This window comes from Gaeumannomyces tritici (genome assembly GCF_000145635.1).
Source record: "Gaeumannomyces tritici R3-111a-1 unplaced genomic scaffold supercont2.10, whole genome shotgun sequence".
In the NCBI taxonomy this organism is placed as follows: Eukaryota; Fungi; Ascomycota; class Sordariomycetes; order Magnaporthales; family Magnaporthaceae; genus Gaeumannomyces; species Gaeumannomyces tritici.
This window is the reverse complement of record NW_008804554.1, coordinates 984649-998291: the sequence shown is the minus strand read 5'-3', so window position 1 is coordinate 998291 and position 13643 is coordinate 984649. Positions and strand designations below refer to the sequence as shown.

General features: G+C 59.8%; 5 protein-coding genes across 5 annotated transcripts; 2 read left to right on the top strand and 3 right to left on the bottom strand.

Moving 5' to 3' along the window:
* Positions 1-669: 669 nt before the first annotated feature.
* GGTG_13205 (mannose-6-phosphate isomerase) lies at positions 670-2653 on the bottom strand. Its single transcript, XM_009231110.1, has 2 exons — positions 2287-2653; positions 670-2204 (listed from the first exon to the last, which is right to left on the bottom strand). The coding sequence occupies exons 1-2, from the start codon at positions 2428-2430 to the stop codon at positions 990-992; spliced, it is 1359 nt and encodes a 452-aa protein (XP_009229374.1). The 5' UTR covers positions 2431-2653; the 3' UTR covers positions 670-989.
* Positions 2654-2846: 193 nt separating this feature from the next.
* Positions 2847-5881, top strand: GGTG_13204 (hypothetical protein). The gene is made up of 2 exons (XM_009231109.1): positions 2847-3774; positions 3937-5881. Exons 1-2 carry the CDS (start codon positions 3531-3533, stop codon positions 5184-5186), a joined length of 1494 nt encoding a protein of 497 aa, XP_009229373.1. The 5' UTR covers positions 2847-3530; the 3' UTR covers positions 5187-5881.
* A 775-nt stretch (positions 5882-6656) lies between these two features.
* On the top strand, positions 6657-7200 carry GGTG_13203 (hypothetical protein; the record flags this gene model as incomplete). Its single annotated transcript, XM_009231108.1, has 2 exons — positions 6657-6916; positions 7002-7200. The coding sequence occupies 2 exons, from the start codon at positions 6657-6659 to the stop codon at positions 7198-7200; spliced, it is 459 nt and encodes a 152-aa protein (XP_009229372.1).
* Positions 7201-7510: 310 nt separating this feature from the next.
* GGTG_13202 (40S ribosomal protein S24) lies at positions 7511-8904 on the bottom strand. Its single transcript, XM_009231107.1, has 3 exons — positions 8705-8904; positions 8063-8310; positions 7511-7992 (listed from the first exon to the last, which is right to left on the bottom strand). The coding sequence occupies exons 1-3, from the start codon at positions 8785-8787 to the stop codon at positions 7913-7915; spliced, it is 411 nt and encodes a 136-aa protein (XP_009229371.1). The 5' UTR covers positions 8788-8904; the 3' UTR covers positions 7511-7912.
* Positions 8905-9254: 350 nt separating this feature from the next.
* Positions 9255-10657, bottom strand: GGTG_13201 (hypothetical protein; the record flags this gene model as incomplete). The annotated part of the gene is made up of 3 exons (XM_009231106.1): positions 9255-9370; positions 9472-10243; positions 10484-10657. The coding sequence occupies 3 exons, from the start codon at positions 10655-10657 to the stop codon at positions 9255-9257; spliced, it is 1062 nt and encodes a 353-aa protein (XP_009229370.1).
* Positions 10658-13643: the final 2986 nt, after the last annotated feature.

Below are 13643 nucleotides of genomic sequence, written 5' to 3'. Positions count from 1 at the left end.
TTGTACCTATCTCTATCTGGAAGTGCCGCGTGCACGGGTGCTGGCTGGCTTGGGTCCTCCAGCGCAGCAGCAGCCTGGGCGCATGCTGTTCCTGCCGAGCCCCTGATCTCAACACGCACAGAAGGGCCTGGGGGTGGGCCCCGTTCCTGAGCAACCGCACCCGAGATCGTGGTCCTTCCCCACCAAGGGAAAATGCGCTGGTTGAATTGTTGGAGGCCCCTTTAAGCTTGAGCCATTCAACTGAACCACCAAAGCCAGCTAAAGTTTACATAAAAGCACACAAATTCAGGTTGGGCCCGAAGAATCCCATGGCAGCATTTACAATCCCCCTAGCCATCCAGTGTGCTGGTCATTGATCTCCTGCAACCTGCGACGGGGACCTGGGGCCGTGCCATGGAAACCTTTTCGGCAGACAGGCCGAGCACGGATGAGATACTGCCTGTCTCCAGACCTGCAATCTGCACAAGGTGTGCTCCGAGAGAAGAACATACAGAACCTTCAAGTGAAATGGCGGCAATGCAGGGGTTTGCAGAGAACAGGCGACAATGGGTGTGTGGAGCCTTGTTGGCAGCAAATTTACCCCGACCAGGGGCAAGGTCCCTTTCGAGGCCCTTTGAGGTCCCTTTTTTCTGTTCCATGATTTCTCTTGCCCGTCCAGTCACGACCCATGGACGCCACTTGACGCCTTACATACAGCCAGACACATGCACCAATTCGGTTCGATTCGTCTCGCAACAAATACTGCACGCTCGTCTGATTACCTCGAGACCCATCTCATATCTTGGTAATCTCCTTACTCTGCATGCTGGAAAAGCGTGCCTACCAAGCCTATCGCTCTCATTTGCTGCCGAGCACCGTTGCCTCCAAGGGAACCGGCGATATTGGCATGCATACCGACATGTACCGACGTGTCACACAGCAGATGAAACCCTAGGCCACTATCTTGCCGTCCGCCCCGCCATGTATATGCGACATCGCACTAGCACCACTTACAACGCGGCGCCGCCGTTGCCGTTGCTGTGGTCCTCAACCTCGCAAAAGGCCTTGAAGAAAACGAGTTCCTCGCCCTCGGCCAGCCCCTCGGCCTCGATAACGCACTCGGCCGTCGCGCCCACAAAGTACACCCACCCCTCCTTGAGCTCCTTCACCGTCGGCCCGACCGAGATCTTGCCGCTGCCCTTGGTGCAGATGACGATGCTGGGCCCGTCGATGGGGTCGAACGAGGCCTTGGCTCCTTCGGCCTTGAGCGAGCCGCCGACCACGCTGAACTCCTCGATAGGCGGATCGTACAGGAGCGCATGCGACCCGGAGCTGTAAGCCGCCCGGTTAAGCGTTGCGAAGGGATAGTCGCGCGGCTGCATCTTCTGCTCGTCGATGGGTGCATAGCCGTAGGTAAGCATGTCCACAAGTGTGGGCACGTCCTTAAACTTTGGCGTAAACCCAGCCCGCACCACGTTGTCCGACGCTGCCATGCACTCCATGATGTCGCCCGACACGTACGCGTGGATATCGTCGGCTTGCAGGAACAGCGCTTCGCCCGGCTCCAGCGTTACAAAATTGCAAAAGAAAAGCACAAATAAGCCATAGTCAGCCCCGAACTGCCCGTGCAACCTACCCACCAGCTCCGACAGCGTTTTGCCGGACGTCGAAGCCACGCCCTTGCCGGCGAACTCTGCCCCCTCGCCTGCCGCATCAGCTACCAGCTTTTCCGTCGCCGCCGCGAGCGCCGATTCGGATGCCGACATGAGGGCGTTAAAGGCCTCACGCAGCGCCTTCTTCTTGGCGCCCTCGTCGGCGCTCCCGTCCTTTGCGGCGGCTGTGAACTGCGCCGCCTTGTCCTCGCCCACCAGCTCCCGGAGGGCGGGTACGGCATCAAGGAAGTGGGCGATCTCGTCGAGCGGACGGAAGCCGCAGAGACCCTCAAAGGGGGTGATGGCGATGGCCATTTCGGGCTTGTGGTTGTCGTCAGGGTAGTTCTTGGGGTCGCGGGCGTGCAGCTTTTCGGCAAGCTTTTTGTTGGGGTGGGCCTGGATGGATAGGGCCTTGCCAATGGAGAGCACCTTGAACAGGAAGGGCAGCTTGCGGCCAAACTTGGCCGTCACGGCGGGCGAAAGGAAAGCCTGGTTCTCTTCGACGAGCTCGAGCAGGGAGCGGCCCGTGTCCACGTCCTTTGACGGGTTGGAGGGGTGGGTTCCCATCCATAGCTGTGAAGACCAAAGTCCAAGGTAGCGTTGGGTAGGGTCAGTGGCTGTTAGAAGCTGTTTCTGGCGCCAGACGTTCTCGCACCTCTGCGTAGGGCTTGTCGTCCTGGACGCTGAAGTCGGCGGGGGCTGTTACGGCAGCGAACTTTGCGGCGGCCGACTCGGAGCCCTTCTTTCCCCAGTCGTACGAGTTGACTCCACACTGGAGCCTGAACAGAGGGACCTGCATCGTGGGTGTGTATGTGTTTGCTTGCTGTGCGGTGGGTGGTGCCGAGGTCAAAGGCTGGATGGAGGTCAGACTGGTCTGGCCAGGGTTGAGGCGTTCGTTTGTCGTTCTTTCGTTGCTGGGTCTAGGTGGCCTAGAGGTGGTGGGTTCTTCTATTTGACGTCAGTGAATCTGCCACACCCCGTTCCCACACAATTGGACCAGAACCATCGATGGCATTGACAACCATAGCTTTGGTGAGGGGTTCCTTCCTCCTGGGATTGGAGCGGGGCAGCAAGTCATCGCTGTGGCACGGCACCGTGTCTTATGGGCGTAGACTGTACGATGCACGTTGACCGCCTGCTCTTTTTGGCTCTAGTGATTTCACCAGCTCCAGCGCCCTCCAGCGAAGATACGCCCGCCCATGTGCTAGGTGGTGGGATTGCTTTATGCCGTGAGATGGCCGGGCCAATTACGTGCATGCCGTGTAAAAAGCCCACAAGCTTCACTCTTGAAGCAAGAGGCGTTCAGTTCAGGACGCGCTGACGGCACACAAAATGCAGGCGCAGCTGGTTGGGAGCACATAAAGGCACAGGCAGCCATCGCCCGCCCACAGCCACCCAAAACAGCAACCTTGAAGACACCTAAAGGCCTACTACCACCCAAAGGCACCCAGCCAGCACACCAAGCCTCGACCGTGACAAGACAACGCCGGCTCGCGCTTTCCCTCAAGGCCCATCCGCCTGCAGCGTCTGCTCCACATCGCATCCTCGGCCCGAGTCGTGAAAGGGGCCCTCGCCTGGAGATCGCCTCGCGCGACTGACGCAGTCGAGGAATCAATCGGTCATCTCGCCGTCGCGACTTGAGCACTGCGTCTGAAAAAAACAATCCGCCGTCACCCTTCTCCTTCCTCAACTTTTCCCCCAGAACTGCGGTGAGAAATGACTTGTCCTGACCGGCTCAACCTGTCCTCTGTTATTGTCATCATCACCACTATCATCATCACCACTATCATCACAACCACCACCACTAGCACCAGCACCAGCACCAGCACCACATGACCATAACCATAACCATAGCCACCACCACCACCTTCTCGCGCGCCAGCTGACAGGCGATGTCCCATGGCTGACCGGAGGAAGAAACGGCCTGAGGTCGGTAAGATCGAGGACACGCTCGGCGGCTACTGGAGCACCCCCGGCGCCGGCCGCCAAACCACAAACTCCAAGGACAGCTCCGCGCCGCCTATCGCCCGGCCCGCGCCGCTGCCCAGGAAGCGCGGCCGCGAGTCTCCCTCGCCCGCCCCAGCAGCCAGCCGAGGAGGCGGCGGCGGAGGACGGCCCCGCACCTCTAGTGGAGCAGCAGCAGGTAAGGACGAGGGCCGTGCTGCCTGAGCCGCCCTGCCTGGGCCTCCCTGTCTGGCCTCCCTGCCTGGCCTCCCTGCCCGAGCACGGGGCGTGACGCGAGTTCGGTTTTACGTTGACAGTCGGCTTCCTCTCCTGCTCCCTTGGCCCTGCCCGCCCTTTGTAGAAGAAGACACGCCCACCAGCCGCGCGTCGACCCCGATGTCGTCACAGCGCAACCGCAACTCGCGCGGCCCCAACCGCAATGGCGGCCAGGGCGAGGAGGTGCAGCTATGGCAGCAGTCCAAGGACGACATGCGCCAGATTGTCGACATGCTGAACGAGAGCACCGACAACGTGCGCAGCATCCAGGGCCAGGACTCGTACATGGCCCAGAACCCGGACTCGATGCCCTCGATCGAGGCCGAGGAGCGCAAGCTCGAGGAGCTATTCCGTCGCGGCGTCAAAAACTCGGACTCGCTCGTCGAGCTCATCAAGTCGGCCAAGGAGCGAGTCCAAGTCCTGAGCGCCATCCAGAAGGCCAAGGAAGAGGCTGAAGGCGGGGACCTGGGCTCCAAAGGCGGCAGCTCCCACCACCTGGGCGTTTCCCGCTCCGCCTCGGGTCTGCTCTCGGGGTCCGGCCGCAACCCGAGCCGCGCCATGCGCGAGCAGCAACGCGAGCAGGCCCGCGAGGCCCGCGAGTCGTCTTCAATGCGCGACCCGGCCTCGCTCTACGATTTCGACGGCGCCGAGTCGCCCGTGCCCTCCCCCCTTGGTAGCCACCACACCACCCGCAAGCTGGGCAATGCCGGTAGCGACCGCTCCGGGAATCGCGACAGCGTCCCCCCGCGAGGCGCCGACCGGGACACCCCCAAGGCCGACAGCGCCGAGCCCCCGGCCACGGGGTCCTCCTCGGCCGCAGGCTCCGTCTCTGCCGCACCCGGGGCCTCGGTCGGAACCCCTTCGGCGTCGTCGACCGCGGCGGCAGCGGCTGCAGCAGCATCTGCAGCAGCCACGCAGCGGTCTAAGGTGGTCTTCAGCAAGGGCCAGGACGTCGCCTTCAAGCCTAAGCAGACAGTTAGTAGCGACAGCCCAGACTGGTACCTGGGCAAGGTGCAGCAGGTGCTAGGCGAGGGCAAGTCGCGGCGGTACAAGGTCAAGGACGAGGACCCTGATCTGCCGCCAGACCAGAGGACAGAGTACCGCACCAGCGCCAGCAACATGATCCCGATCCCCGGCCCCAGCCAGGAACTCCCCAACCTGGACAAGGGGAAGACGGTACTCGCACTGTACCCAGATAGCACCACATTCTACAAGGCCGAAGTAATGGGTACAGACGCCGCTACAGGCAAGGTTAATCTCCGCTTCGAAGGCGAAGAGACGTCGGGCACTCTACAACTTGTCGAGAGACGCTTTGTGGTCGAGTACCGCAGCTGAGACCAGCCCGCTTCGATCCGGCCATTTTCCACATGCACACCACTGTTTCAACCGACATCGACGAATATCTCGCAAAGAACCTGTCAGACACTATCGATCTTTGTCTTCTAATACACGGTCTCTTGTCCGTTGCTTGAACACCCTCCCGGTCCACTGTAGCTAACTGTGGACACACGAATACCCCCATACTGGAGCCTAGTATGGCTGCCAGCGTCTTTTTATTTTTGTTTTGTTGGGTTTGGTCCGAGGCATTCCATTCCGAGATATCAATACGGCTATCAAGCGTATATAGGATAGAGACCACTTCCGGTGTGCCAGCTCAGGGTCGATGTTTGAACTATATCCATCGCGGTTTCTTCCATGGTTAGGTATTTGGGATTTCGGTGAAAGCTGCAGTCGTGTCGTGTTCGTTACCTCACTCGATGCAACAAAATACCTCGACTGGCGCAGTGGTTTCCCAGGCAGCCGCTCTAGCACAATGAGCGAGGTAGTCTGCATAACGACGCCAACCAATCAATGCCATGGATTCTAGTCGATGCGAGCAAATGCAGACGTTTCCATCAGCACGTCCATGGATTACCCCTGACAGCTTGGATCATGCCGACGGATCTGACTTGGACAACGCATCCTGCCCGCCTCGCCATTTTTGCGTTCGCGAACATAACCGCCCCTACCACGAAAAAACAAGCAGCGCACCTTCAGCGTGCCGTCCGGTCAAGATGTAGTCAAGTCTTTTGCTAACTGCATCGGCTGGCCCGGTCCGCAATGCCTTGCTTTGCGCAGCTGCAAACTATCTAGGTACCCATGTTATGGACATCATGACATAGATATACACGTGCATATATCCGTAACATTCCCCTGCCTGCCAGAGGGTCACATTGTATACGTGATATCTCCAACACCGGTATTAGCCACACACCGAGAGGGCGATGGGTATAGGCAGCCTGCATAAGGGTTGCCGGCGGCAATACTTCCCGGCTCCTGCATCGTTGCGCGGCCCGCCAGCCATGTGCGCGAAGGAAGGAAAGAAGGAGACGAATGATACCTACCCACTGCCTGTCGCAGCGCCTACCGAGCCCCCAGTCCCGGGATCGAGGCGTTTTCTTTTCTTGGCGGAGCCCGGTCGCCCAGTGATATCATCGCCATCTCCCTCCTTCTCGGCCCGCCGGTGTCCATCTTGCCCTGTGACAGCAAAATGTGCCGGCGAAGCGCCTTGGTGCGGGCGTGACGACACGTGGGATCCGATATATAAAAGTGATAAATGTACTCTCCCATGCAGCTTGGCGACATCCTGGCTTCATATTCTTTGCTCACTCTTACCCAACAGCATCACTCAACGTCCACTAGAACACCGACTTCTCTCGTTGGGATACCGGGACACGCGCGGTCTCTGTTGACGCAACACACCCCCGCGCCACCACCCCTGCCCCCCGCCCAGGACACCAAGCTGCCTTCTCATCTACCGCAACGATGCGGGCTTTCCTCATCATCGCCATCCAGCTACTGACGCTGCTCTTCCAACCCTCGTCCCTGCTAGCAGCCGCAGCAGCGACAACAGAAGCACCCGCCACCGCCGCCGCCGACGACGGCACCTTTTACATCGTCCGGCGCCCCGTCGCGCAGCAGCCCCAGCCCCAGCCCCAGCCCCAGCCGCGCAGCAGCCTCTCCGTCCTGGTGCGAGCAAACACAGACGCCGTCGCCGCCTTCTCTGCCGGCGCCGGCGAGCCGGGGTTCGACCGAGACGGTGGCGGCGATCCAGGCGGCGGCGCAGGGGATACCGGCAGCGGCTGAGGTGCATGTAGACAGCGGCAACAGCGCGCCGGCGGGCGCCAGCACGCGGCAGAGCTGGGGCAACCCCGGCGGCGGCCAGTGGAACTGCGTCGTGCGCGCCGGCTACGAGTACTGCGGCGACGGGTACTGGGGCGCCGCGTCGCCGGGCGCGCGCGCGCCTGCCTTGTGGGTGGTCGCTGCGGGGTTTGTCGGGGCTGTTGGGGCCATGGCGGCGTGGTCTTGACCCTGACTTGGGATGGACGGGCTGGAGGAGACGTGTGCTTTCTGTGGGTAGACGCGCTGTTGTCTCTCTCTTTGGTCACAGGCCTGTCTGTTTTGCTCTTGGACAGCCCGGTTTTGTAGGTGGGATGGCCGGACATCTCGTGCTATTTCTTTATGCGTAAAAGGGCTGCGTTCTGCAGGGCGACATCTCCATCTTCCCCACGAGCTCGTTTCTCAGCATCAAATTGCATCCGACTACTGTTTGCGCTGCCTCAGTCTCCAGGTCAGTGCGGTAACCCACGTTGTGCACTTGAAAACAGGGAAAAGCCGATGTTCACTCGAACAACTCAACCCGCATCCGCAAATCACAAGGTGCACTGATCCCACCATCATGTCAAAAAAAAATATAAAATTCGATGCCCATCCCTTCACGCCGCCATGACCGATTTTCCGGTAAATTGTAGTAAGAGGCAGAAAAACATGCATGTTGTTTTTTGTTGGTTCATCCCGACGCTTCACCCCGCCCGCAAAAAGAAAAGGGCGAGCAGGTCGAGCCCAAGCCAACAACAGCAAAGCCAGGAGCACGACGGTGCCCATGGATGTGTGCCCAGTTCCCCCAGAACACCATGATGAAGGCGATGTCCTGTCCAAAATGGGGGACAGGAACCAACAAGAGATCGTGAATAGGGAGCGGAACCCCAGGAAACCCTCCCATGCGCCGTGATATTTTGCATTTATTTGTCCTTCTTCGCCTTCGCGCCCTTGACCTTGGCCGTGCCGCGGAGGGTCTTCTGCCTGTTCTTGCGCTGCTTGCCTGTGGAGGGGGAAAGAGATGGTCAGCAAGTCTGGCGGATGGAGGGGCAGGGCCGGGGGGCAATACGCACGCTGTTGTCTGCTGGCCTTCTCGACCTTGGTGGCCTTGCCGATGCGGACCAGCCTGTAGCGAGGCTCGAACTTCTGGAGAGCCTCGGGGGAGTCGTAGATCAGGGCGAAACCGGTGGTCTTGCCGCCACCGAACTGGGTGCGCAGGCCGAAGACGCTGACCTGATCCTTGGTGGCCTTGTACAGGCCAGCCAGCTTGTCGCGGAGCTCATCCTTGGAAATGTTGGGGCGGGTGGGGTGCAGGATGTCACTGAAGAGAGAAGTTAGTCGAGTCTGCCATCAATTGGCATCGGGCCCCGCGCGTCTGCTCGCTGGCTCTTTCGGTCGAATTGCAGAGGCTGAGCGTGGGGATGGCTGGATCGATGGCTTGTCCGGGAGACAGAGGGAGAAGACAAGGAGGATCGGGAGTGTCGATTGATGATCGGGTGGAATTGGCTGGCGATCGATTGGGTTGGCTCGTGTCGCGAGCCACATTGTCCAACGCAGCGAGTTCGCTCGATCGGTTTTGCTGTCTTCGCCCGGTCCTCCATCGCCAGATTGCGTTGTTCCCAGCGAGTTGAAGCCGTCGCCGCTGCAGGCTGCCACCGACCGAAAGAGCGCACAAGAAGAGCATCTCAAGCAACGGGCGGACAGGAGCTACTCACACGACCATCTGCTTGCGACCCAGCAGCGGGTTGCGGATGAACTTGCGCGTGCGCAGGGTAACCGGGGTATCGGCGTCGGCCATGGTTGCGGCTTGTGATTATGGCTGGGTGGTGATGCCGGGGATCTTTCTGGTTGTCGTCGTCGAGAAGGCAAGTCTTTTGGTGCGGGCTGTTTTTTTTGCTGATGCGCTCTGGTTTCTGTTGTGAGCCAAATGGCGGAGCCCTGGCTGAATCAGCAGGAAGGTGCGGGGCCAGGGTCAAATTAGATGTGTGCCCTAACAAAAAGTGGAGGGCAGCTGATGCCTAAGGCTACAACAGCCGTAGGTGGGGAGGGAGGGAAGTTAGCATTAAAGGAGGAGGCGACCAGCCAATCAAAGCACATTTATCCCTTCGGGATGACTCGTGAAAGAAGGACCGCGTGAAAGAAGGAGATAGCCAGCCAATCAAGCACCTTCATCATTACGTGTGCGGGGTTTCCCTTGGCAATTCGTAAACCCAGAAGCTGGTCGAGCTATCAATTAACTCGCGCTCAGGACGACGGAAGCGAGCTCTACACAGCGATTGCGAGAGCGCTTAGCTTGCCTGTAGCTTGAACGATGAGGATTGGAGGGGCTAGCTTGACGTTAGGGCCTAGTATGCTGCTTGTCTGGCAGACCTTGAAGCAAGCTGAGAGCTGGGTCAAATGGACAAACCAGAATACGAGCATATGATTGAGACAGCAGGGTCAACCGCCATCGGTTACTTTGCACGCTTCCCCAGCAACCTACAGATGTGTATCGGCACGGCGCTGTCGAAAAACGGCCCCCTGCTGCCATCGACCTGAAAGTCGACGTGGCCCACCACCTGCAGCTCTGCGGACCTGCCCGCGGCGTCCAGGAAGGCCTGGTACGTCTCCCTGTTGCGCTCCGTGGCCGCAATCACGATCTCGACGCCGGGGAACATTCCCGCCAGCTCCACCAGCGTACCCATCAGGGCCCCGACCAGCCCCTTGTCGTACGTGATGTCGGCGCCGATCACGATGTCGACGCCCCTGCCGCCGTCCCAGGCCGCGTCCTCGGTGCCGACGAGGGCGTGGCCCCACTTGAGGTCCATGGGCGCCACGCGGGCCGGCGAGGAGGAGGAGGAGGGGTCGTGCTGGAGCCCGTTGATGAAGAGACTGTCGGGCAGGGCGTTGACGACGTCGTCGGACCCGTCCGACGCCACGACGCGCGCCGCGCCGAGGTGCGCTGCGCACAGGACCGACAGGTACCCCGTGCCCGCGCCCAACTCCAGCACGCGCCGGCCCCGCACAACGGTGCCGCCGTCGGCCAGGCGGCCCGAGTCGGACGCGCAGAGGTACTGGCCCAGGTGCAGGGCCGCCTCCCACGTGCGCAGGCCCGTCGTGCCCAAGGCCGATATGAGCGAGCGCGCCTCGAGCAGCGCGATGGTCGGGGTCGCTGCTGCTGTCGTGTATCCCTTTTCTGTGGCTGCTGGGGCTGGCTCGAGCAGCGAGAGGTGATAAGTTACGTAGCTCTTCTGCTGCGCCGCCGTCGCCTCAGACTGCAGCGGCTGTGCGATAAGCCCCATTAAGGCTGCTGCCAGGTTATCCGAGACTCCCTGGAACGAGGGAATAAAAATCAGAAGAGAGTAGCGACATATTAGAACAAGAAACCCCGAAAACTTTGCGTGTATTTTTGGTAGCGCTCTCCTGTGGCGTGGTGCCCTAGTTGGGATGAAAAAGGGGCAAGGTTACAGTACATGTTGATCCCAGTCCTCGATGCTGGCCTCGATGCGGCTCACGAGCTCCTTGAGCACGGCGAGCTGGTACCGGTGCGGCGGCGGGTGGGCCAGGGCGCCGTCGGCAAACAGGCGCCGAAACAGCTCCTCCTGGCACGCCTCCTCGCGCAGGGCCTCGGGCGCGGGGAAGTCTAGGGAGCTCTCTAGCTGTAGGTACTGCCAACAGAAGCGTTCCATGGTGCGCGGCTGGGCAAGAGGCGTGCATGTGCTTGGTTCTGGGGTTCAGGACGGGCTTCCGTCACAGGCCCGCGCGATTTTGTGCAGAGTCACGTGCGTATAGCATAGAAGACGCCTTTTTGCGTGGGTGAGATGCGACGAAAAACACTCGGGCAGCCCGTGAGGCCATTTCAGGGGCCATGTCTGATGCTCAGCCGCCATGGCGCAATCCCCAGACTCAAGCACAGCATGCACAGGCTCCTGGGTGTGACAAGCCAACACTAGATGTGCCCATCTCATGACAGAAGGGACTTGAATGCACCAACGATGGCGGGGTAAGACCAATAATCCAGGTCACGTGATACCATGCGAGGTACTCCTCGGCTAAAGATGCACAGCGTGAAAGAATTCTGTCCTCGTGCCACGTGTGGCGGCTAGAAGAGCTGATACGACCTGCAGGTCGTTTTTGTTAGTAGAAAAGTACGTAAGACGCCACTGACGCCCTTTGAACCTCCCGACGCCCCGGGCGGGATGCGTGTTCCCGTGACAAATACATTGGCAGAGCGGGGAAGGGGTGCGAGGCAGTCATGGCAGCGACACAGATGCAAAAGAAGAAACCGAGCGCCGCGGGGAAACGTGGACGCTGTCCGTGGGCATGATGCAATCAGGAGCGCTCGGAGACTTAGCTGAACGGATGTCTTTCCGGAGGCGCGGCCAATGAGGTCATGGACTCTGTCTGAGATCGATGATGGCATGGACTCGCTCACCGCTGAGCCTCCCTTTCGATCCTGAGCTAGTGACCGATGAGGAGAGCCAGAGGAGAAAGAAAGAAAAAAATCCCCGCGCCCCAGTGATTCAACTGCCGATCCAGGATCGCCTAGCTACGCCGTCACAACTGTGTAACCGCCCTTCTGGAGGCTCTGAAGCCACGAGACCAGCAGATTGACCAGCAAAAAGAATCACTCAGGGTGGGAGCGTACGCAGGCACGGGCGCACGATACTCCAAAGCAGGAAGCAGCGGCGCCGATCAGCCAGCCGTGGCGCCCAGCAGAAGCAAGCGTTCTGGGCCCGTCTGTTAGCGTCGATCAGTGGGGAAGGCAGCATCCAACAGAAAACGGGTGGGGACAGGCTGGTGCTGTCCTTGGCCAGGCGAGGTGCGTTCCTGGTTACTCAATGGAGCTGCCCAGATCTCGATGCTGACGAGGACCATGATGGAAGCTGGGACACCGGGGCGGGTTGGCTGCATCCAGGTGGGATCCCGTTTGTGAGTGTTCAATGCGGTGAATAAACGACCAATCTCAGTGAGCGAGTCGGCAGCACCAGGTGGATGCTGTTGACACCGCCCGACGAAGGCGAGCGAACAAACGAACAGTTGCCGTCACCAAAGTCAATCGCTGCCACTCAACCCGTCGGCTGGATTGGGCGACCAACCCTGGCGGCTCTAGCCCCGTCACCTTTGAGGCAGGCGGATGGGGGTGGATAGGAGGCAGCCGACAAGGAGTGCCACAGTACATCTGGTAACCTAATGCCAACCTAATGGCTATCCTATGCTTTTTGCATCAATGACGACGCTGGGTTGTTCGCTGCAGCGGACCATGTGCCCTGGGATGACATTCTCCCAGCTAATGTCGTGGCAGATCATCCAGTACGGGACTGCCCGACTGTCGGGTACTTCTGATAGCAGGGGTACATTGGTGCCGATAATGAAAGTGGTGACGTCTCCAGTCAGACGCCCGTTTGTTCTCACGCTTCAGCTAGCCGGGCGCAGAATGGACAGCGCAGAAGCGGAAATTGAAAGAGCTAGCCCTTCCGAGTCCCGTCCTGTTGATATTGGCAGGTCCACCCATGCCCAAGGCAATTTCCAAGAAAGTGCGTTGTGGCTGAAATGGATGGCAGCTTGAGCCCAGCACGCCCAGTCTTTTTCGCAATGGGCGCCCTCGTAGGGGCTCCATTCTGACATCGCTAGGCGCCTAGAAGGAGCAGAAAATAGATTGAAGGACTGCTCCGCTCAGCTGCAGCAATCCCGCAGCCACCACCCTGGCCACCCTGCCTGGTCTCGGTCTAGCAACTGCAGAGGGATCAATCGACAGGCAGACATACATACATACATCAAGCACCCTCCTGTCCCCTTCGCATCGCTTCTGTTATCAAGACCCGTCCGTCAGCACGCCCACCGGCAGCACTATTAACCTATCCATCCCGTCGATACCCGACCAATCTCCAAACGCAGCCCGGCCCAACCCCCAGCCAGGATCAAGCGGCAGACAGACAAACAACGCTGGCGCCAAGCGTTCGGGGATCTCTCTCTCTTCCACTAGGCAACATCTTGCATCTGGCCCACGACCCGGACTCGACTCGACAGCAGTCACTTTGCGCCCCGCGGACTGGACGGTGATACAAACAGAGTCGGCGCAACATTGCTGCCGCCGGCCCTTGGCGCCTGCTATAAAACGCCGCGACTGTCCTTGTCATTATCGCCCAGGAGATACACACGGTGCTATAGCTGGACCTCGCAATCGGCCAGGCCAGGAACTTGCCGCAAGCGCTCGCAGGCTAATTATCGTCGACCCATTTTGTCCGATAGCGCGTGCTGCCATCTGCTAGTCTTGTTTCCTCACCTGATACGGGCTGCCCCGGCTTGTCTTGACGCTGGACCTTATCTCGCTGCCCGTCTTCAAGCACCGCCCACTCTCGAACCTAAACCTTGGCGAGAACGGGCTGCAGCTCTCGACGGCGGACCCTGGTCCTGTTATTTTCTCCTCACCCGGTAATTCCCTGGATCCCCGGATCACCGGCCACCCTGCTCACTCGTGCGAGTTGCTATTGCCACGCCATTCGGACTGAGCCACCCTGAGGCTATTTTGGATCCGTTTTCTACTTAATAGCCCGTCTCTCCCAAAGCCGGCGCGCTTGCTCAGCTTGGCCTTCTAGCCAGATTTCGCTCAGCACCAGAACACCACAGACCTCTTCATAATTTGTATCCGAGGTACACGTAACCTGTCCAAGT

Bases quoted from the DNA above. Each gene is read 5' to 3' on its own strand.
- GGTG_13202 (XM_009231107.1), bottom strand. From the start codon at position 8,787: ATGGCCGACGCCGATACCCCGGTTACCCTGCGCACGCGCAAGTTCATC. The intron at 8,311-8,704 runs GTGAGTAGCTCC...TTCTCTCTTCAG, and splicing joins GGTCGCAAGCAGATGGTCGT to TGACATCCTGCACCCCACCC. The intron at 7,993-8,062 runs GTGCGTATTGCC...CCCCCTCCACAG, and splicing joins GAAGGCCAGCAGACAACAGC to GCAAGCAGCGCAAGAACAGG.
- GGTG_13204 (XM_009231109.1), top strand. From the start codon at position 3,531: ATGGCTGACCGGAGGAAGAAACGGCCTGAGGTCGGTAAGATCGAGGAC. The intron at 3,775-3,936 runs GTAAGGACGAGG...CGCCCTTTGTAG, and splicing joins CTCTAGTGGAGCAGCAGCAG to AAGAAGACACGCCCACCAGC.
- GGTG_13205 (XM_009231110.1), bottom strand. From the start codon at position 2,430: ATGCAGGTCCCTCTGTTCAGGCTCCAGTGTGGAGTCAACTCGTACGAC. The intron at 2,205-2,286 runs GTGCGAGAACGT...TGGTCTTCACAG, and splicing joins ACGACAAGCCCTACGCAGAG to CTATGGATGGGAACCCACCC.